The sequence below is a fragment of the Microtus pennsylvanicus genome, chromosome 5 (genome assembly GCF_037038515.1).
Source record: "Microtus pennsylvanicus isolate mMicPen1 chromosome 5, mMicPen1.hap1, whole genome shotgun sequence".
Taxonomy (NCBI): Eukaryota; Metazoa; Chordata; class Mammalia; order Rodentia; family Cricetidae; genus Microtus; species Microtus pennsylvanicus.
Window position 1 is genome coordinate 60,552,790 of NC_134583.1, and position 22,723 is coordinate 60,575,512.

Genomic DNA, 22,723 nt, shown 5'->3' on the forward strand with positions numbered 1-22,723 from the left:
CATTGGGACTGTCAGTTCTTGTGAATATGAGTCAGTTTTTTCTTGTTACTCCTACCATCCTTCTACTACAGGGCTCCCGGAAGCTGGAAATGGAGCACGTTAACCCAAAACAGAGTAGACACTCTGACATCCCGGATTAGACATTTCCTTATTCAGTGTCTCACTGGGCAGCATTTGGAGTCAAGGAGGAAGAAGAAAGCTCTTGGGAAAGAACACGTGGCTGGAGTTAGCCTAGCTCACAAGCTTGAATATAGAATGTTGTTCCTGTGTCTCATGGGTGGGGCGTGTATGTGTGTGTGTGTCTAAGTATACATTCACGCATGAGGATCAGCTGTGAGTTTCTCTGTATGGTATATGTCTGTGTATGTATTTGTACACAGAGCAATGCATATGATAATATGTATGCTAGCATTGAATACCAACACCTGTATGCATGCTTCTGTTTGTTAATTCACATACTGTTCACGTGTGTCAGTAAACACATACACACGCACACATTTTCCATCTATGATGGAAGATGTAGATATGTCATATGAACCTGTGCTATTGTTTGTGTACTGATTAATGGAGGCAGAACATAGAGTTTAAGAGCATGTGCTCCAAAGACTGCCTACGTAGGCATAAGGCCTGACTTCAATATTTAAAATCTATAACACCCCACATCTTTAACTCATCTTTAAATTGGACAGAATAATTGTACCTACCTTTGGTATTTAATGTGAAGGTAGGATGCACATAATGCATAAAAATATTGATCATTAGCCAGGCGGTGGTGGCACACGCCTTTAATCCCAGCACTCGGGAGGCAGAGGCAGGCGGATCTCTGTGAGTTCGAGGCCAGCCTGGTCTACAAGAGCTAGTTCCAGGACAGGAACCAAAAAACTACAGAGAAACCCTGTCTCTAAAAATCCAAAAAAATATATTAATCATTATAAAGTTATTCATGCTAGTAATAAATATGTAAGTGGCTGATTTAGAGGGTTTAAGTAAGACTTTCTGCATGTAAAGATAGGGCCTTGGGCACATGACCATAACAACCTTAGCATGTATATCTATTAGACTTTGGATGTTAGTATAGCCTGAAGCATTGAGGTGCACAGGACTGGCAACCAAGGGCAGGCATACATGTATTTGAGTGTGGTATTCTTAAGGATGTTCTGTCAGAACCAATCTGAGGGAAAGAACTGTGTTTCATGTATTATCTTAGCTAGAGCACAGGCCTGAGATTTAGCAGATATTTGGTGCTGCTAAATTTGGTATTGACAAAATGTATATATGAACAAAGGGGAGGGACGAGTCAGAGACTATTACTCTAATAGCATGTTCATTTGTAGGAAAAGTAAAAAGCAGTACAACTCGTTACCTAGCTAGCTTTATGACACATAGGTGGCTAAATAAGTTGATAAGTAGATGAGATGGAGGGCTAGACAGATAATAGACAGATAGATACCAACAGGCTTATAGACAGCAGGTATTGTACATCCAAGTTTGGCTCTAATTGGGTGGAATTCTGTTGACTTCCTTTGGAGGAGATACTCAAGTTCCTACTTCCCAGGAATCCATAGTGTTTTGCTCCTGGTTGCTTTATGTGTTATTTTGTGATTGCTGTGAGGTCCTGATGAAAAGTGAGTCAAAGATGGAAGAGATAAGCCTCTTACCTAACAGCAACAGGAGTCTGTTTGTTTTCACCTCAAACTATTGGGGTTCATTTAGAATTATACTTAAAAGAAGAACTTTACCATTTAAAAGATTTAAGAACCTTGTTCTGGCCCCAAACCCTTTATTCTACTGAAAAGAAAAAGTGGGCCATTGAGAGAGGAGACATTTAAGATGTTCAAACCTCTGCTGTAGGCCAGTTCCTACCATACCATTGTCTTTGGAATGCAGTAGACAAAGACCTTAAAGCTTTCAGAGAAACAGAAGGTGCTCTCCTCATGGCCTGTGAGATGTTGACCTACCCATGAGATTAGTCTCATTGTCTACGTAGTGTTCATTGGTCCCGCTTACCCAGTCTCAGTTGTAGGGAGCTAGGAAACACCCTCATTCAAACAGCAAATTGGATCGTCCTAAGACAACGTGAGTGGGGGACAGCAACATGCTAGACCATCGCTGCTACTCTTTGAACTAGGAAGGTATGTGCAACTGAAGTGCAGGAGACGTCCAAAGATAATTGATGCAGAATTTTCTTCTGTATGCTTGAGTACCATTAATGAATAAAGAAACTGCCTTGGCCTGTTGATAGGGCACAACTTAGGTAGGCAGGGAAAACTAAATGGCAGGCTGGGAGAAAGAAGGCAGAGTCAGACAGATGCCAAGGATCTGCCACCAGAGATGTACTGAAACTTTGCTGGTAGGCCACAACCTCGTGGTGATATACAGATTAATAGAAATGGGTTAAATTAATATGTAAGAGTTAGCCAATAAGAAGCTAGAGCTAATGGGCCAAGCAGTGTTTTAACTAATAAAGTTTCTGTGTGATTATTTTGGTTCTGTGCAGCCAGGACAAACAAGCGGTTCCTTGCAACAGATAATAAGTAGATGTACCAGCTGTGTAGATTCAGGAAGACTGAAGGATGGAAAGATGGACAAACTAGGGTGCATCATGACTTCTGCAATCTGATTCTTAGTGTGTGTGCAACTGGGATATACTCCTCGCCCCTGGCCTTCTTGCTTTGATATTATCACATTATTTAATACAATCTCTAGAAATCATAAATTAGTCAGACTAGACTGTGATACACCTACAATTATTCCCCTTTTGCCTGAGTTAGTTGAAGTCTCTGTGTTTTGGAACCCATATCCTGTCTGAACAAGGCTGTGCAGTGGAAACTCTCAGCAGACAGGCATGCCTAGCACCCAGGCTCTGACTCTGGCTTCTACTGTTCTTCCAGAAGTCAGCTTGGAGAAGCCTCATGTGTATCTGTGAGGAAAGGAAGCATTCCTCATTGGTCAAGTCTTTGTAAAGTGTTTTGGGATAATTAGTTAAAAGTCTGCAGGATGGGACATCACCTATCTTCTAGGTTTTGTGGCTAGAGTCCCACAACAGCATTGATGTATCATTTTCAGTCTGCCTTCCCCTGCTTAGTCCTCCAGAGCAAGCATACCACAATGCTAACAGCAAGGGCTATTCTCCATGGTAATGGCAGTTCTGCATAAAAAAAAAAAAAGCTGTTCCTCCAGCATCTGGGCCCCAAGTGTAGAGATCTGTGCAGCTCTAGGTGCCATTGTAATGGTGGAGGGCATAGATGAGTGGTGGGACTAGTCTCCCCTTTGAGAGTCCACACTCCCCTCCTCACAACCACATGTTCCCACGTGACTGTTGCCAGAATGAAACACAGCAGAGAGAATGAATGCCAGGGTCAATGGGTTTCAATTCACCAACTTTCAGGACATGAAACATTTAGGAAGAACCATGGACTTTCTACCCACTCGCAGGACACCTCTATCCAGGAGTTCTAATATGCATTGCATTTCCACTAATTACTAGCATCAAAGAGAAACCAAGCGGATCTGGGTTCTCTTTCCAAGCCCCACTAATGAGTGAGCAAGCTGGCCTAGGACAAACTGGCAGGGTCTCAACATGAGAAAAAGAGGAACATAACGGAGCGTGCTCTTCCCTTTCTCCAAACCCAGCCTAGCCTTGAACCAGGGCTGTCCACATGATACACAGAGGGATCCAGTTCTGCTGAAGAAGGCTGGATGAGAGCCATCGCCAGAGGGAAGAACCTGAGCTTCTCAGCCAGATGCCCAGCTGGCCTCTCAGAACAGCCAAGGCAGGAAGACAGGCAGGAAGAGCATGGGCCAGGCCATCAGGAACCCTGAAACACAAGGGACATGAGTCAAGTGTTGAGCTTTGGAGCTTAGCAGCCAATGCCAGCTGGCCTCCCTGTCACTTGCTGTGGAAGGGAAAAGCAACATCGCCCTAGATTTGGTTGGGACAACAACTGCTTTTCTCATTTTCTTCTGGGCAGTTTTCTCAGCCTTCTTTGAAGATAGGTGGTACCATCTGATTAGATCTTGTCAGTGAAATAAGGATGGAAGTTTTCAATTCCGTTTGTAGGACTAGTCATAAAAGCCTCCCTCGTGCTCGCTCATTTGCCAAGTGTCCGAGATCTGACTCACGGAACACAGTGATGTGGCCAGGAATTACCAGAGGGTAGGAGGAGCCTGGCTTTCTAAGGACTTCCTAGTTCAGAACTGTATCCCCTAGCACAAAGGCATAGATTTAGGGTTATTGGTTATAACACTAGCATTACTTACAGTGACTACGAATGCAGAGGCAGGAAGGATTAGAATGTGCTATCTCTGAGGCTTGACTTTCTAGCTAGGAATCTTAGCTCTGTAACTACCTGGGTAGTCCTAAATAAGACATTACCCTTCTCTGTGTCTCAAGCGTCCTTATGTACAAAAGGTAACTATTAATTGCACCTATTGATTTATCAGGTTTCATAAGGTTTAAGTGAATCAATTTATATCAAGCATTTGGAATATCATGTGTGGATTGAGAGCTATAGTTCAGTGGCAACATGTTTGCATGGCAAATGTGTGGTTTTAGGTTCAATAAATAATGCTGCAATAAGATAAAATATAAAATATGTGCGTAGAATGTGGTAAGTATTGTGCGAATGTTGATTTTGAAAATTAAACTGTGATATCTAGGATTTGTGTGTGTGTGCCCATGCATGCACATGTGTCTGCATGTATGTGTGTGTCTTCTGCACACTATTTAATGCTCAGTGTTAAGGAGGGGGAATGTTCAATGACTGTTGTCTTGTATAAACATGTCGACCCCTTTGAGACCACTGCCAAATCACAGTGTCCCCCACCACCAACAATTGAAAGTCACTTGATGATGCCCTAGAGTGTGAGGAAGGGAGTGTGATTCTCAGGAACACAAATATATGACAGTTTTTACAATAAGACTTAGACATTTGATAGTTAATCCTGAAGCCTCAGAAATGATTCTGAGTGATTGCAAATTATGGGAAACACAGAGCCCTCTTGTGGTGGCTGTTCCCTCTCAGAAGCTCCATTCCCCTCCCCTAGAAGGGTCCAGTGTTTGCAGCCCACCTGGAAAGTTCTGAGCAAGATGCTAACCTGAAGGAGTGGTGGAAATGAAAGAGACGTGAGGTCCCTGACTTCTAGGCGCTTTTACTCTGTGCTCTGTGCATTTCACACAATGGGTCTTTCTTTTCTGAATGTCATCTGAAGTTATCACTGAACTGTACTTATTTGGGAAATACTTAGCCTGCTGCAAAGTTGAGGATTTGAACACAAAAAGAACCTTTTCCCATCTGGGTTCACTAATATCTATCTTTCAGAGGATAGAGAAAAATGTATTTTCCATAGTATCCAAAACATATTCTTCAATGTCTCTGGTCTTAAATTCTAAGTCATTCATCAACACCCATTCAGGCATATCTGTGCCGTGTGAAACTCTCTTGTCTCTGGTATGGTTAGTTAGGTCCCTATGCGCTCAGGCTCTGTCCACCCACTTGACACTTGAGCCTATGCCCTGTCTCACTTATTTAGTCAGCTCTTGTTGCCTCTGCCTGGAGGGTTTCACTCATCTCGTAGTTCCTGATCTAGAGACATTTGCTCTCTTGGTCAAATATTATTTCTTCTAACACTTCTGACTACCCTATCTTCCTACTTCGATCATTACACCATCAAACATTGTTTGGACACATTGCCATCCAAAACAAAGATTCCATTTCCCATGTTCATTTGCAGCCAGGTATAGCCACATAGCTAGATAATAAACAATGGAATACAAATGAAGATGTGAGATGCCAGCTGCCAGAATCATAATACTCATTGATTTCCTTCATGTTCTTTCTCTTCAAGCCTGGCTGTTATCTTGGACCATAAAAATGATGGCCACAGGCCGGGCAGTGGTGGCACACGCTTTTAATCCCAGCACTATAGAGGCAGAGGCAGGCGGATCTCTGTGAGTTCGCGGCCAGCCTGGTCTACAAGAGCTACTTCCAGGACAGGCTCTAAAACTATAGAGAAACTCTGTCTGGGAAAAAAATGATGGCCATACCTGAAAGAGTAAGCTGGAAGAAGCTTAAATCTTTGATGGCTCGATCATGGATTTTCTTACCCAAAGATTTCATTTATGTGTTAGAGAAATAAACTTCTCTCTGATTTAAGACTTTATTACTTATGCCTATAGCTTCCTATAATACTACTCATCTTTTATTCCTATCTTTTTTTTTGCTTTTTATTGTCTATTTATCGTCCTGGAACATAAGTTCTATGAGTGTAGTCACCTGGCCTGTCTTTATCAGCAACATATTATCAGTTCCTAGAACAGTTCCTGGCACAGGGTAGCACTTGGAAAACACTTGTTGCTAAGCAAGTGTCTCCTGTGCTAGATTACAGAAGCACCCTTGGGTCAGCATCATTTCCCGGGTCAGGACCCCAAAACAGGGCCTGGCACACTGAAAGGGGTACATTGATGTCCAGAGGGTTGGAGAATGGAAGGAAAGAGACTCCACAGTGCTATGAGATCATAAGGAAGCCATGTACCTGCAGTGCCGGGAGTCCCACTTGAGGTCTCGAGAGTCTGAGCACCTGTGGGCAAGAGCAGAAGGTGATGGTCTCCTTGGGCATCCTCTGATGGCTACAGTCTTGCTCCCAGCCCTCCTGGACCCGATTACTACCCCAACTGGCAACCCTCACTGTGGAGGCCTCAGTGACTTGGCAGGCGCATATCTAAGAACATTCCATGCAGCTTCTGTCTAATCTTCCTAACAGGTTTGTGAAGAAAGACTCTTCACCTCCCATTTGCCTGTGGGGAAGACAGAGGCTCAGTGATGTCAAGGAACTCGCTAAGTTGATTTTCTTTTCAGACAGTGTCAGAGTTGGGATTGCAGCTCCAGCATGACAGTCACTTCCCACCATCAGCTAGAAAGGGTTGAGAGGTCCCTAGGGGGTGACAAAGTTCTGGGTGTGTCTGTGAAGGATTTTCCACCGATCAGCTCAAGGAATAAAAGACTTCCCTGAATGTGCGTGTAACTATTCTACAGCCTGGACTAAAGAGGAAATGGGGAGAGCTCCATGGATTCCCTTCCTCTCCCTCCCTTCTCCCTCCCTCACCGCAATGAATCAAACAGCTTTGTTCCACCTCATTCTTCCTCTGTGATCTTCTGCCTGGCTAGAGGCCCCAAAACATGGAGGCAAGCCACCATAGACCAAAACCTCTGAAATCATGAATCCAAATAGGTCTTTCCTCTTTGGTCCTTTCCCCAGCAATCCAGTCACCGCAATGAATAGCTAACAAGACCTGTGTGTTTGCCCCCAAATCCCCCCTCCTCAAGTTGTCCTGTGACACTGCACAGGGCTCCAAGTTGTGAGCTCGGTGAGGGGGCAGGGCCACTCAAGGCAGAACTTCCTCATGAGACAGCTCAGCCTGTTCATCCCAGAAGGAGAAGAGGGACCGGTGGTAACCGCCTGAGGTTGCCATGGGCAGCCGGGCTGATGATATACATAAAGCTGTTCAGCACAGAGTGCAGATAAAAATACTATTATTTGATGAGAATTCACATTACTGCATCTTAATTTCGTCAAGGCAGAAAGCTCTTTCTTTCTTGGCAGGAGGGGCTCTTGCTCCTCCAGTCAGGTGGCAATAACAACCACGAGAGTACCACACACACTTGTGTGAGATGGATGAAGCATGAGAGAGTGGTTGCATTGTTTCCCCCATTTCCTATCTCCAGAGGATCGTGGCTAAATTTTGGAAAGCACATCCACCCTGCTAGAGAGGAATTACAGGACCCCGGGCCAGCTGTGGGGGAAAGCGGTGAAATCAGACTATTCTGGGTTCATTCTAACTCCTGCCACTCATAAGCAAGTGATCTTAGGCGAGTCTGTTAATCTCTCTAAACCTGGAGTTCTAACAACTAAATGAACACAGTCATGGGAGGATTAAGTATACTGATGAATACAAGAGTTACACCCAGCCTCTATTACCCAGGCACCGCCATAAATGCCAAGACAGCTCCACTCCATAGAAAGACACATTCACAGCGATGGGTGCAGTGAGAAAGAAGAAAAGCCCGGGGGCAGGGGTCTGGCCTTGGTGACCCCAAGCATCCACAGGTAATTATTGACACTTGGTCAGCTGTCCTTGCACCAGGACTCACATACTAACCTTTCCTACTGATGGGTCCTAAGTCCAGAACCTGGGCCAAGTTGATGCCTGGTCCACTGCTGCGGAGCTGACTTCTAGAGCAAGACTGTAGAGACATAGGACTCTTGTTATATCAAAATGTAAATACCTGGTTCCTATGTGCAGGTTGTCAAGGGTATGAACATCTGTGAACCTATGGCCTAAGTACGTGGTTAACCCACCCTATGACCTTCTTTTTGATGCTATAGTTTCTTTCATCCGTGAGAATTCACAGTAACATTTTAACATACCTGGGTTTGATTCTTATCTCTATCCTCTCTTGTATAATTGGGACAAATGTCTTTATCTATCTATGATCACATAGTTCATATCTAGTTTTATTTAGCTAGTTATTCATACATTCATTTATTCATTTATGTGTACAAGCATGTGGGGAGCAAAGGATTGATATCAAGTGTCTGTCTATATTGCTGTCATCTTCCTTTTTAATCAAGATCTTTCAACGAACCTAGAGCTTGTCCTTTTGGTTAGGCTGGTGAGTTAGTGAGACCCCAGAATCCTGTCTCTGTCCTCCAAGAACTTGGGTTACAGACAACGCTGGCATCCGAGTTTTCTCATGGGTTCTGGGGATCCAAACCCAGGTCCTTCAGCTTGTATAGCGAACATTTTAGCATTCAGCTCTCCCCAACCCTACACATTTGGTTTTTAACATTAACATGAAGTATGACAGCAACATATAGACACATTGTAAGCACCCAAGGAATATCAGCCATTCAAACATTGCCCATTAGGTGTGAAAGTATGGGCTTAGGAGTCACAGCTCAGATGTGGAACACTCCAATTTTGATATTAACCTGTAACATCTAGCCCTATATGGGGCTGTGTCAGGGACTTCTCTGAGCCTCAGTTTCTTTATTTGCATAATAGGCTTGATTAAATAGTCATTGTGAGAGCTCAAGAAGATAAGATGCGGGCACTTTAGTGCAGAGCCTGACACAGAGAAGGGACTGAGAAGGCCTCACCACAGGGTCACATTTGCCCCTCACTGAAAACCTGAGGTCCAGAAATAGTCAGCATTTGGGAGTTTCTCAGATTTTGGAACATTCACGGTCTTTACAAGTTAGTCATTTATAATCTGAGAATCCGCAACCCAACCTTCTACAAAATCTGAAACTTTTTGAGCTTCATCTTGTCCCTCAAAAACTTTAAGAGTTTGGATCATTTTGGGTTTGAAATTTTTGAATCAATGATTCTCAACCTATAACAACATAATCATTCATAACAGATGTTGTGCCAAGGAAAGTTGATCTGCCTTATGAAGAGACAATAATTTGCTCATAAATAGGCTTTGGGGATGCTCAGTCTAGACCTTCTTTCTTCTTTCTTCTCTTCCTTATATCCAGCCTCCCACCCATCTGTCTTTCCACCTCTTCAAGCATCCATCCATTCAACCAACTTCCTTCCTTCCCTACTTCCTCTCCTTTTCCTTCCTTCCTCCTTCCTTCCCTCCCTCCCTGATGCAGGAAGGTCATTGGTTAATAAAGAAACTGCCTTGGCCCATTTGGTAGGCCAGCCCTTAGGTGGGTGGAGTAGATAGAACAGAATGCTGGGAGGAAGAGGAAGTGAGGTAAGATGCCTCAGGCAGTTGCCATGATTTTCCTCTCCAGGGCAGACACGATGAAGCTCAGACCCAAGATGGACGTAGGCTAGAATCTCCTTGGTAAGTCACCACCTCGTGGTGCTACACACATTAATAGAAATGGGCCAAGCAGTGTTTATATGAATACAGTTTGTGTGTTGTTATTTCAGGGCATAAGCTAGCCAGGCGGCCGGGAGCCGGGTGGCAGGAATGCAATCCGAAGCTCCTTCCACACCTCCCTCCCTCCCTCCTCCCTCCCTCCCTCCCTCCCTCCCTTCCTTCCTTCCTTCCTTCCTTCCTTCCTTCCTTCCTTCCTTCCTTCCTTCCTATCTTCCTTCCAATTATGCATCTATTCATCCTTTCCATCCATGACACCAATAAATAAATGTGGACAGCCAACTGGGTACCAGTCCAAAGAGACACTCACTGGTTCACACTCTTTGTTAGTGGAGTCACATAGGTTCACCTCACAATGCAGGAAAACTAGGTCGTAATTTCCAGCAAACATGAACATCTGTACTGAGAACCGGCTTTCTGAGGACACCCCATTCTCCTCCACGTTGATGGTGGAATCTTGTTGATTTGGGCAGCTAGGAGAATAAAAGGGGCAAAGGTGTAACTTGTAACCCCACACTGGAGAGCACTAAAGAGCCCTCTGCCCCAGGTTCTGTCTGTCATACTCTCATTTTTCTAGTCTGTCTTTCCGCAATAAGTTTGTACGGTTTAAGTTTTGGGGTGCCCAGTTTCTAGGATGAATCAGAAGATTCCAGTCCCCATTTCTATGTAAGTGATTCAGGTCTAGTTAATCATCCTTATTGGGCCTCCATGATCCAGTTTTTTTCCTCCATACTCTTTTTAATTTTTTCTGTATTCTTGAGTATTCCATACACATGTACAATGAAATGTGATCATACCATCCATTTTCCTCTGACCCTCCATGCATCCCTTGATTGTAAAGCAGAGACAGGCATGTCCATTTTATATAATTGAGATGAGCACTTAGGGAGACCACTGTGTTGCATTTCTCACTACAGAGCTGGCCACACAGCTGAGCCCAAACATGAATTTTACTAAGCACCATTAATATTTGAACTGTAACCTCCAGGCAGGCATTTCCTTTGTTTTATCATTAAATGACATACAAGAATATCTTGTCCTGTAATATTTGTATATCACATTCATTTTAATCAATATAAACATTTATATAATAGTCCATTATTACTCAATTGAACTATATTTTAACAGTAAACATAATGGGGAAGTTATCAAGAATACTAAGATGGGAAATTATTTGTATTTATTTACCCCACTCATCCAGCTTGTTTTAATACTTTAGGTTAAAATATCAGGAATAATCTTCCAAGATCAATCAGGACATAAAGGCAAATTATTTCCAAATAAAGTGAATCAATTTGCACTCAGCCAGCAATGGATGAGACAACATTTTTATCCAAACCTTAGCTACGAAAAGAACAAAACAAAATAAACAAAAACAATTAATCCCAGAGTGTACTGATACCTGTCTCTGATGATGAAGTACTTCACGGGGTCATTCTTATCTTTTGTGGGTGTGGCATAGCAGTTCCTCAGCAACAGCTTGAACCTGGAGTCATCTCCTCTATCCAAGATGGCACCCACGTAGAGCATAGACTCCACCTGAAGCTCCACTTGGGCCTCTTCATACGGTTGTGTGTAGCTCTGGTCTCGGAAGAGGGCCATCCTGACAGTGAACTCTCCTGCCCCACCCACATCAATATTCAGGGAACTGAGACGAGGAAAACCACAAGAGTGGAAACATCAGGCTTTGACAGGAAAGAAGCAACTAAATCAAGCCTTACACTATGACAATATTATGGAGAAAATGATGTATCTCTGATCTGTAAATGAACTAGTTGATAATCCATTGAAACAGACCACTTATTGGCATTTAAGCTCTGAACTTGACAGACTAGCAAGCCTGTCTCCAGGATTTGCGCCCATTCCCCCTGTGTGGCAGCTACATCAAACTCTCACTCAAGGAACACGGGTTAGTACACAGCACCATATCGTCACCTGGGCAATGGGGTTTGGGATCAGCTCTTACAGGCTCACAATTTTTAGACTTTGTCTCTTGTGTCCACCCCACAAGCTTCAACCGATCCCAGTCTGAACAAGATAAATGACTTTCATTTTTATATTTATGAACATGGGCTCCAACACGAGATAGCCTGAAAACCTTTGAACTTTGACATTCTTAATTCTTCACATCCTGCAATTCTGTGAGCCCAGGAGGCAATCGGGGGAATGAGACAAGCACCCTGGATTTCTGGCTGACAGTTTAGAAAAACCCCTTGGCAATTCTAGAGTTGTATAAAACCTAGTTTAGTGAGCTTCGTTCTGGGAAAAAGGGGCAGTGGTAAACAAAATGCAAACAAAAGCCTTGCCTGGATCCAATCACACCAAACCATTGTTTCACTCTATTTCTTGTGAGTATAGGTGCTGTTCTTCTAAAGTAGACTTGACTTAAATCTCAAGCCTGCAGGAAAGCCTCCTAGACCCCTTCCGATCTCTACCACACAAAGATCAGGTCTGGGATCCATGCCTACTGACCCGAAGTACCCTATATTTCTCCTACGTTGCATTATCTGATTTGCAAACGATTATCAATTATGACTGTTGATATGATTGGTTGTTCACTGCCTTTCCCTCAAGGTGAATGAACTTGTCTGAAGTTTTTGCTTCCTGAGCACATTTCGAGCACCAATCCATGGTACAGCATTGCTTCATAGTAAAAATCTTTACTAATCATTAGTTTCTTGATCATTCTCAATATCCTTAGCTTCAATACAGAAATGTAGTGATCAGAAGCTCCTGCGGTGGGCGTGGTAGCACTGTGTGGTCATCACGGATTGTGTGTGTGATCATACCTCACAACGGGGCGAAGTGCAGTTTGGAGGCTGATCTTCATGTCCAGTGGGTAGGCACACTGGAAGTTGACATTGACGAGGAAGTCCCTGATGATGAAATCAGTGGCCAAGGAGAGGTTGTTTCTGTAGATGGCATGGGTCCCATTGTTCTTTGGTATAAAAAAAATGAAAGCACATGAGTTTATGCAGATGTGTGTAGGTGTTTATCTCAAACTCAGATCTACCTGAGTCCGTAGTCAGTGTTCCCAGCCATGCAGTCAACTGAATTCTGACACACACATTCCCCCCCCAACCCTTCAGAGAGTAAGGGGTCCTCTTTTTCCTGCAGCGCCAGTACTTACAGGAAGCCCAGAGTAAACACTAGAAATTGGATGATGAACCCTGGGGAAGAGTCAGGGCTGCCATGCTTGCTCTTCCCACACCACCCCTAACGAAGATCATTGTGATCAGAGCTGACCTTACGAAGCTCAAGTGCTAAGCCCAGCCTAACCTCTTCAACATGGACCAACATGTGTAAATCCACAGAGCCCTGGCAGCCTGATGAGGACGAGTTATTTGCCTACAATCTCACTGCTCTAAAGATGCTCCCGTGAGCCCAGATCCCACCCGCTACTACAGCAGAGTGAATATCACTTACTTCCAGAATGTTCCCACAGGCATTAGCCCCAACGGGGCTGGTGGCGGACACCCAGTTGTTGGGCTCATTCTGCATGATTCCACTGCAGTTCCGATCATTCAGGAAGGTAATGATCTCCTCCTTGAAACCCAGACCTCCCAGCAAGCACTTGTCCAGCTTCACCTTAATCTCACTAGGTCCACAGTCCAGCTCAGGCTGCAGACTCTGAGGATCTAGGAGGTCAAGAGTAAGGTCAATGGTGTGGACAGAGAACTGGAATCAACGAGGAACGTCTTCCTTCTCTGCCTTTTGGCAAACTGACCATGCCCATCGAGCTGCAGGATAGACTAGATGGGGTCAGAGACCACAACAGAAGTCACACTCACACTGATAAAAAGAGGTCTCCGATTGAAGACTTCCAAGCATCTCAGATACAGGCTTGACTTAGCTGCTCTTGGAAAATCAAAGTGGTTCTATATTCAACACTAAACCAAAGCCAGATGCCCGTGCCACCAGTGTTCCACCAGCTGACCTGGAAGTCTGGTTTGGCCCCACCCTCTCCACCCTTGCAAACCCACTGGCTTCGTAACAAGTAGCCTAACCAAATCTCGAGATGTCCCCAGTGTCAGTTCCATGGCCCCTGACACTGGTCCCTGCTTTATCCCGACCCTGTCTCATTCCTTTTGCCCCCGGAGCTACTCACCAGAAACACTGAGGTCCGGATTACAGACACAGGTCCAGGAGCCATCTTGGAGTAGAACACATTTCTCCTCAGGACGGCAAGTGATATCACACTCGGTGGGTTCAAGGGTGGGTCCAAGGGTGGTTTTAGAAGTGGATACAGGGGTGGTTTTAAAGGTGGGTGCAGGGGTGGTTTTAGGGGTGGGTGAAGGGGTGGGTTCAGTGGTGGGTGCAGAGGTGGGTTCAGTGGTGATTTCGGGGGGGGTGGGGGTGGGTTCTTCAGGTTCTAGAGGGACAGAGGAAGAGGAATAAGATGCAGAGCGGAAAGGGTCTGAGTCCTCCCAAGCCAACTCTCTCATTCCTTCAGTCTTTATAAACATATGAGATTCTTGCCAGAAGAGCCAAACCTCCAACTCATAGTTCCTGATTCCCATTTCCAGCAGAGTGAGTAACATCCCTGAAGCTGCCAGGCCAAAGATTTTAAGTCCACGGTTGCCAGGGTTATAGGACCTGGGTTTAAAGCCTGGCTCTTCTGCATCCCAGCTCTGTGACACAGGGAAAGCTTTTGGACCTTTTTGTGCTCCAGATGCTAATATGAATGACTACATAGACCCCATTTCATGAACTGACTAGGGAGATTCAGGGCATCCATATGTTTAAAGTGGAATGGTCACGGGTGCACTGTGAGCAATGCAAGCTGTTAGTTTTGCCCTTTTGTTTCAGATAAGAAAACAGGTTTTAAGAAGAGTAAAAATTGACAAAAGTAAAATTTGAGTGAGCCTGGGTTCTTGATATGATTTGTGTGTGTGTGTGTGTGCTCATGCGCATGTGCTGTGCATGGATGTGTGTGTGTGTGCGCGCGCGTGCTGTGCATGGATGTGTGGGTGTGAGCACTCACCTATGCACAGAGACTAGAGGAGAACATCAGGTGTCCTGCTCAGCCCCTCTTCACCTTCTTTCCCTAAGACAGGGTCTCTCATTGAACCTGGGTCGAGACTGGCAGCTAATAAATCCCAGACTCCTGTCTCTGATTCCCAGTCTTGGGGTAACAGGCGAGCTTGGCTGTCTTCAGCTTTTTACATGGGTGCTGAGGGTTATCCCCACAGTCCCCACACTCGTAGAGCAAGCACATTTTAGCTACTGAGTCTTCTAACTCGCCTGGAATTATGCAATATGCATTTATAATTCAGGCTATCTCACACTCAAATGTGAATCTCTGGCTTGTGCCTGGCAGCTCCCAAATTATGTTTCCATGTGTATTTCTGACAGGAGCCTAGTGGTGGTGGCTGCTTTGCTTAGTCTCCTCTTGGACCTTTCTGGATCCTCTGAGTCCTGGGCACTAAAAGGCACCCTGTCCTGCAGCTGCTGCTTACCTGTTCAGTATCTCAGACTGCATTCAGGGGTTCTTACCTGTTCAGTATCTCAGACTGCATTCAGGGGTTCTTACCTGTGCAGTATCTCAGACTGCATTCAGGGGTTCTTACCTGTGCAGTATCTCAGACTGCATTCAGGGGTGCCCTGAAACTTGTATACATGAAAGATTCCTGATTCTTCTGAGCAGGCCTTCACCTTGACCTCAGAACTCCAGAAGCAGCAGTTTTCATTCCAGTTGGCACAGGCTGTGTGGCTGACAATGCCATCTCCCAGGTTGGGGTGAACTCCATTCAGCCACATGGGAGCAAAGGTATGGCACCGGAATACTTCCACACAGGTCTCTGGCATCCTCACTCCTCCTTCACCCACAAAGCGGTACCAGCCCCGCAGATTGTCATCACACTCCTCTGAGACCTCCGTGTACTCTGTGCTTCTGGATGGGTCATCCAGGGTGATGTAATTCTGACTCTGACAAGGGTCAAAGCAGGAGCCAGACGCTCCACAGTCCAGCCCATCAGAGCCACTGTTCCTGGGGCCTCCATAATCTAGGATGAATAGAGAGCGTGCAGGTTTATCAAGCATCTCCATAGCCTTCGGGGTTTTTATCCCTTCTCCATTCTGCTTTGAATGCCCTAATGATTCCAGTGAGGCCAATAGGTACACACTGCAGTATTAATGCCAGACTTTATCGCTCAGGGAGCAGAAGGGTCAGGAAGAACTTTCCATGGCATTTTGCGTGCAGCAAGGACATCCCAGCCACCACCTTACATAACCCCACTGCCCCACCCAAGGTTTCAAAGAGCTTCTCTGTGGGCCACTAGCAGGACACTGTGTGTGTCCCATTCAGTCAATGTTTCTTGTTCTCAATATATCATACAGGATCCCTGAGAAAATCCCCAGATATTAGTGAAGTGAATGAAGCAGAAACAATTGTTATCATGTTGCTTGATTTGGCAAAATACGTCATAAAATGAAAGTTGTCCTAAGTTGGACCCATCTCTAGAAGTAAGCACAGATTTGTTGTATAGCCCTTGGGATTTTCCCATGCCTGTGCAAACACAGACACACACACACACACACAGAGGGGGGGGAGAAGGAGACAGAGAGTCATTTTAAAATATTGGTTGTAATCTTTAATATATTACAAAAACAGCACTGTTTCCTATCAGTAGATAATAGCACGGGTCGGCATCCACAGATCAATCAGGCCACTCAATCTCAAGCTTAGTATTACTGGCATATTATTGGCTGTGTTATTCACTATTGTGTAGCTGCCATCAAAACAGAATCAGAGAACCCTCGACCTCTACCCTCTCAATGCCAGTAGCCGCTTCTGAAGACTCCGGGCATCACCGGTGGTCCCAGAAAGCTGAAATCACCTCCACTGAAAACCACACATCTAACAGGGCCATTTCTGCTGCTGAGTTTTCACTTGGGGGTTGAGGGAGGGGGTGAGCCACAATGTATGAAGAGGCAGAGAAGTAACGAAGGGGATGGTCAGAGGCTGGAAGAGGAGATTTAAAGCCAACTCTGATCTGCTGGCTGGTGACCTTGAAAAGTGATAAAGCTCTCCTAGGACTCAAATGCAAAACCACCCCAATAGTTCAAGGTTTCCAGATGCCCTTCCCACACCTCAGGCCCTGACATTTGTACACCTGTGATCTTGTTCCTGTGATTGAGTTATAGAGACTTTTTCAGTGATTCCTTTTAAAAATTAAATAATTAAGGGATGCTGAAGAGATAGCATGAAGATGTGAGATCCATCACAGAGAACTCGCTTTAATGAGCTGGGCACAGTAGCATGAGCTTCTGATCCCAGGGCTGAAGAAGTGGAAATAGGCTGGTCCTCAGGGGCTCACCAACCAGTCAACCTAAGCTGTGGCGGAAGTGAGAAACCCTGTCTTAAAAAGCAAAGCGGATGGTACTGGAGGAATGGCATCTAAGGTTGTTTTCTGGATTCCACATGTGCATGCTATGCACACGCGTGCGCACACACATACATGCATGTGCATACTCATAGCTATAAATATATAGATAAGTAAGTTTCATCTAGAGGAAGAATATCTCTGATAACATAAGAATGTAGGGATGGTTGTATTGTTATATTATTTAATATTCATAAGTAAATATACAACCATTAAAAAAAATGAAGGGCTTTCCAGGCTGCCAGAGTCGCTTTGGGGAGGAGTGCTTCATTTTGGAGGTAAATACTTAAAGATAAAATGAGACGGTTACTGTACAATGCCACACACAACACCCAGATGCAGCCAGTTACCCCTAGAATGATAACCTAAGCATCTCTTTGGGCTCACAATCTTATGTGCGCCAGTGAGACTTTGCTTTAAAAAGGCAGGGAAAGGCCATTTTCCAGTCTTGATCATGCCTGTGTTTGCTCTTAGGAGAGGAATTGTCCTTGTTATTCTTGGGTCATTTCCAGAGCACCCTGTTCTTTCCCACGGGAGTAGGAGCTCAGCTCTCGGAGCTCAGTTTTCTTCCCAGCTTCCCACCATAGGGATCCTTACATTGGCACTCCCAGCTGGGAACTTTTTCTGCAAGTGTCTGGGTTGCCCTTATTTATGGGTTTTAGAAGCTGTGGATTTAATCCCAGAATCCTGAAGGCTGAGGCTGGAGGATGGAGAGACAGCAAACAAACACACACACACACACACACACAGAGAGAGAGAGAGAGAGAGAGAGAGAGAGAGAGAGAGAGAGAGAGAGAGAGAAGACAGGAATATTGTTAATTCTAGTACCTTTGTTTTTACAGATAAGCAACTTGATAGGGAAGGTGAAAGGGGGTGACAGGGTGACCTTCTTATCTTCCAGTCTGTGCTCTCTGATCACTCTCAGAAAGGGGCTGCAGAACTAAGGTTACTGGCTCCCCTGCCCTTTACGCCTACGAGAGATTGCTGCTTTCCTTGTTCTCTCTATCTCTAAGTCTTTGTTCCCAACTCCCTGTTCCTAGAACCAAACTGAGTGGCCTTTTCTGCTCCCTCCCTCTGCCCACTCCCTAGGTATTGCTGAGTATCTGTGACCCCTGGCGAGCAGATACTCACCTTGCTGTGTTGTTGTAGATGAAGAGGCCAACATCAGAATGCAGGAGGCCACAGCCAGCCACAGCAGGTCACAGCCCACCATCTTTCCCCTTAAAGTGAGGCTTGCAGGTCACACCGCAGTCTGCAGACTCTCCATGTAACTACAGGAAAGGAAAGGCTCGTGTCAGGTCAGGCCCACAGACCACTGTGCCTGGGGGTGAGGTTGAAACTCAGCTCAGCACCTATCATGTGACAAAATTTGCTTGAAGCCCTTTGCATGGTTTGCCTCACTTAAGTCTCTGCCTTACTCCACAGGAAGCTGCTATCATGGTTCCCATTTTGTGGTGAAGAAGTTTAGTTTCGAGAGTATGTTAAACCAAACCATATCTATACAGCTGCTTCTCTGTGCATCTATGGACATGGCATGGACCTGGCAACAGGTCCAAGTTTTCAAAAGCCAAACTTCTGGCCTGATGTGCAGAAATGGAGAGGGATGGGATTAAGGGCTTTCCAGGATGAAATCCATTAATGAGCAAGCCAACGGTGGGTGAGCACTGCAGAATGTCCTAGAGCGGTGTTTGGAAAGTTCCTGCGCAGGTGGAAATAGACACTCTCGAGAAATTGAAGGCAGGGATTCTAATGCCTGCTGGTACCTATGAGTAAGAGTGCAGTCTGTCTTAATCATATGCATCAGGTCCTCTGGGATTTCAAAAGCATAGTGCTATGTTAGATTAAATCCCAAGACCCTTTTCTCTCAGTACAGAAGATAGCACACACTGACTCCCAGTTAAAAAAAAATTACATGATAGAATAATTAATGAATAAATAATAAAAGCAAAGAAACAAGTAAATAATAGGTAGATAAAATGTATGTCAACTTCAGGTGACATTTATCCTTCTATGCCCTGAAAGGGGACCTCTAGGTGATTTCTTGCAGCCTCTAAAAAATGTTCAGTTGGAGCTAGAAACCTATTTCTGATGGCATATCATGAGTCATTTCAAGGATTAGAGGAGCACCTGGGACTGCATTTTGAGAGTCGCTAACCCAAGTGGAAACCTGTGTCTTTTTAGTAGGAAGGGAAAAGATGTCCTATATAAGCTGGCCAGAGCCAGCCAATGACTGGGACTGTGAGCTGACTGACCTGGGGAACATTTGACAATGGCTAAGGTCCAGAATCACTTCTGGGTTCAGAAAGTTTACAGATGCCCCAGGCAAGTCAAGTAGGTAAAGAGGGTGAAACTCACCTGCTGGTGAGGAGAAAGCTTGCTGGGCCTTGGAGCAGGACTTACCGTCAGCGAAGAACCCGAGGCTCCTTCCTCTTCTGCCCAGCGTGGGAACAGATCTTGCTGTCTGCTTCATTTATACTGACACTCCCCACTCATGTGGCCCTTCATGATTGGTGCTGAGGGCGCTAAGTTCCCAGGCGCTAGGGCCTGTTGGACGTAGGTAAGATAAGCCATTTACCGTAAGGGTGGTGAAAGGAGGGCTTTTGTGTCACCTGCATGGAAACTCTTCCAGAAGGTGCTATTCCACATGAATGGTTCTCCGCAAGCAATTGCAGTATGTACTTAAGATTGCCTACACCAGTCATTGCCAGTATCTTGCAATCATGATTTTTCCCATCTAATCCTCCAATAAACTCATAAAGCCAATGCCATGTTCATTCCCACAGAGCAAACATGAGTGAGAAGGAAGCAAAAATGCCCAGAGGAAAGTAGACAGAAACCAAATAGACTTGTTTGCTCAGTAGGTGTCCAGTGTAATGCCTGCTCTGAGCTAATTGCAATAGGACACTTCCTCTTTATTCACCTGGTCCCAGAGAGTACGAGAGAATGAAGGAAGGGGGTTGAGGGAATGCCATTCTTAAACCACAGAGTTTATCCCATTTCCAATGACATATTAAGAAATGGGTTGAATTGTACAATAGAAAGAGATGGCCAGGGCTTTTGGACAAAGTCAGCATTGGTATAGCCCCCCCCCCTTCAAGTCCTTAAAATAGGCGGGCTAGCCTAGACATTAGAAGGCACAGAACTGTGAAAAAGACTCTAAAAGCTTGGTCATATCTAGCCCCTTACCCAAGTCTTCCAAGATCTAGTCCCATTGTCCCCTACCTAATGTCTTCTTTTTCCTCCAAGGCCAATTTGTACTGCCCAAATATTCTTGGATGTATGGGTGTCCCCTGGGGTGTAGTTGACCTACCAGGGGCTTCACTCTTAAACACCATGGACTTTCCCTCTCCCCACCAATAGCATAGAAGTATTTTCTCAATTGTGGTTCCTCTTCCCTGATAACACTGGCCTGTATCAAGCTGACAGAAGACCAACCAGAACAGGGGGCTTCAGTCCATCATGGCTGAGAGAACAGTATAGTTTAGCCTAAGCCATGGGAGCATGTGACAGAGGCTTTTCACATCACCAAAGACCAGGAAGTAGAGAGAAGAAAACAGGCTGTGAACTCAGACCCAACCTTGAATAGTCTGCCCCCAGTGGTAGACTTCTGCCAACTGCACCTCATCTCCTAAGGGCACTACAGCATTCCAGAGAGCACCACCACCTGGGGAACAAATGCTGGAAAGAAGGGACCGTGAAGACCATTTTAGATTCAAACTATAGCTCAATTTCAAGTTCCCCCACACGTTGAGTCCCATCTTAGATCACTCTCCTGAGTCCCAAGATCTTTCTGAGCTTCTCCTCTTGGGAACAGACACCCGAGGTCCCTCAAACTCAGCAGCTTGCAGTCGGAGTCCATCAGCTCTCCTGACTGCCCTCCTCTCCCTCTGTCTACCATCCACCTGGGCCGATGGCGGTGCTGCTCACCAGTCTTCCAAACTGGAGACTTGACTCTTTTTTTTCTTCCTCGGGCCTCAATTCCAGGAAGCTCTGCATCTCATCGTTCTGCATTTCAAATTCCTCTTGGTTCTATCAAGTCTTCTTGGCTTTTACTTGACCAGTCCAAATGCAGGTCTCTATCTCGCGAGAGGGTGATTTCAGTGCTGGTTACAGATTGCTCTCTGTGCTTTCTCTCTTGCCTCTGTCTCTACAGCCTGTCTTATCCCCTGCTCCTAACTCACTCTGCCCTGGGGATCTGACCCTGTTTACACTTCCTGCTTCTACTCCAACTTCGCTGTACCAGCTCTGCTTCAGCCAATGCCAGATTCTCTGAACTCTTTCTCATCCCCAAATGCTTGCATAATCTTCCCCCTGCCTAGATTGTTCCGTGCTCAGCGTTTTCCCTTTTACTACCTCTGCCAGGAAGCTAGGATGGAGAACCTAGCTCTACATCGAGTCTGGTCCTCTGCTGTCCCCGTGTCTCTCCAGGACAACTCCAGTCACATTCCCTGGTCTGGTAACTAGTCTGTCAAGTCTGCAGGTGCTTTGAGGACCCGGCTCCTGATCTTCACTGAGAAAGCATGTGTTTAGTAAACAAATGGACAAAAGCAAATGTATGTTCTAGGCCCCCTAACAAGAGTCAGGCGTCCCACGTCCAGGTGGCAGTCAGCCTTGATGGAGAGATGTAAGTTTCTGCCTCGGGATCTTTGCAGATTCTATCCCAGCTACCTGTGACAATGTTCCCCAGCTGTCCCGAGCAGGCTGGTTCACTCGTATACTCCGTCAGCCTCTGCTTGTCAGGGAGGCCATACCTTATCATACCCTATCGTTCTTTGTGAAACGGCACTCCTATTGGACTATTATGTTGTCCTTGCCTTTCCCCCTCCCCCGTGGCTGTCACCACTTGTCACGTTGCATGGTTATTATTTCAAGGTATTGTCGTTACCAAAGTGGCTGTTTTGATCTCTATTTCCTCACTACCATAAAAGTGTCTGGCATTTAATTTGGTATCTAATTAATATTAATTAATTAATAGCTGGGGCTACATTAAGTTGTTTAACCAGCAGACAGAAAGCAAGAAAGGAAAAGACATGGTAGGGGTAGAGATGGCATTGGGACATTTCTCCTCTGTCCCTTACCCGGCCTTTGTCTTTAGCTTAGCCCTTGTTTTCCTTGACCCAGACCTTCCCTTCAAGTCCTGCTGCTCCTGAGTCACAGCACAGACCGTTCCGTACGTACTCCCTCAGTCCAAGCGGAACACAGACTAACGTGGTTGGGATAGCACTGGACTAGCCTGTGGGTCACCTGCAGAGCTTTTATATAACAGCAAGAAGCCTGTATGTGCTGTGCGTGTCTGTGTGCGATAAGAGCTCTTAACATAAGACATACTGTTCCAGCAGTCCTTGCTTTGGACTCACACGTGTGTCTTTCCCTGATCTGAGGCCTTGGCTGCTCCAGGAAGGTCCAGTGAGAGGCCAGGAAACCAGGTGGGTCAGAGAAAAGAGT

General features: G+C 45.4%; 1 protein-coding gene across 3 annotated transcripts; it reads right to left on the bottom strand.

The window, feature by feature from the left end:
* Positions 1–1,311: 1,311 nt before the first annotated feature.
* Gp2 (glycoprotein 2) lies at positions 1,312–19,810 on the bottom strand. 3 transcript variants are annotated; one of them, XM_075972029.1, is made up of 11 exons: positions 19,679–19,810; positions 18,410–18,549; positions 15,464–15,898; positions 14,002–14,256; positions 13,320–13,531; positions 12,683–12,831; positions 11,296–11,541; positions 10,204–10,366; positions 8,159–8,243; positions 6,535–6,579; positions 1,312–3,818 (listed from the first exon to the last, which is right to left on the bottom strand). In XM_075972029.1, the coding sequence occupies exons 2-11, from the start codon at positions 18,489–18,491 to the stop codon at positions 3,760–3,762; spliced, it is 1,731 nt and encodes a 576-aa protein (XP_075828144.1). In that variant the 5' UTR covers positions 18,492–18,549; positions 19,679–19,810; the 3' UTR covers positions 1,312–3,759. The 3 variants fall into 3 exon arrangements, with proteins under 3 accessions (XP_075828144.1, XP_075828142.1, XP_075828143.1); XM_075972027.1 differs by having other exon boundaries at positions 14,002–14,265; XM_075972028.1 differs by lacking the exon at positions 19,679–19,810 and having other exon boundaries at positions 14,002–14,265; positions 18,410–18,577.
* Between the last annotated feature and the right edge of the window lie 2,913 nt (positions 19,811–22,723).

Bases quoted from the DNA above. Each gene is read 5' to 3' on its own strand.
- Gp2 (XM_075972027.1), bottom strand. From the start codon at position 18,491: ATGGTGGGCTGTGACCTGCTGTGGCTGGCTGTGGCCTCCTGCATTCTG. The intron at 12,832-13,319 runs GTAAGTGATATT...TTTATACCAAAG, and splicing joins CCTGTGGGAACATTCTGGAA to AACAATGGGACCCATGCCAT. The intron at 10,367-11,295 runs GTATCAGTACAC...TTATTCTCCTAG, and splicing joins TACTTCATCATCAGAGACAG to CTGCCCAAATCAACAAGATT.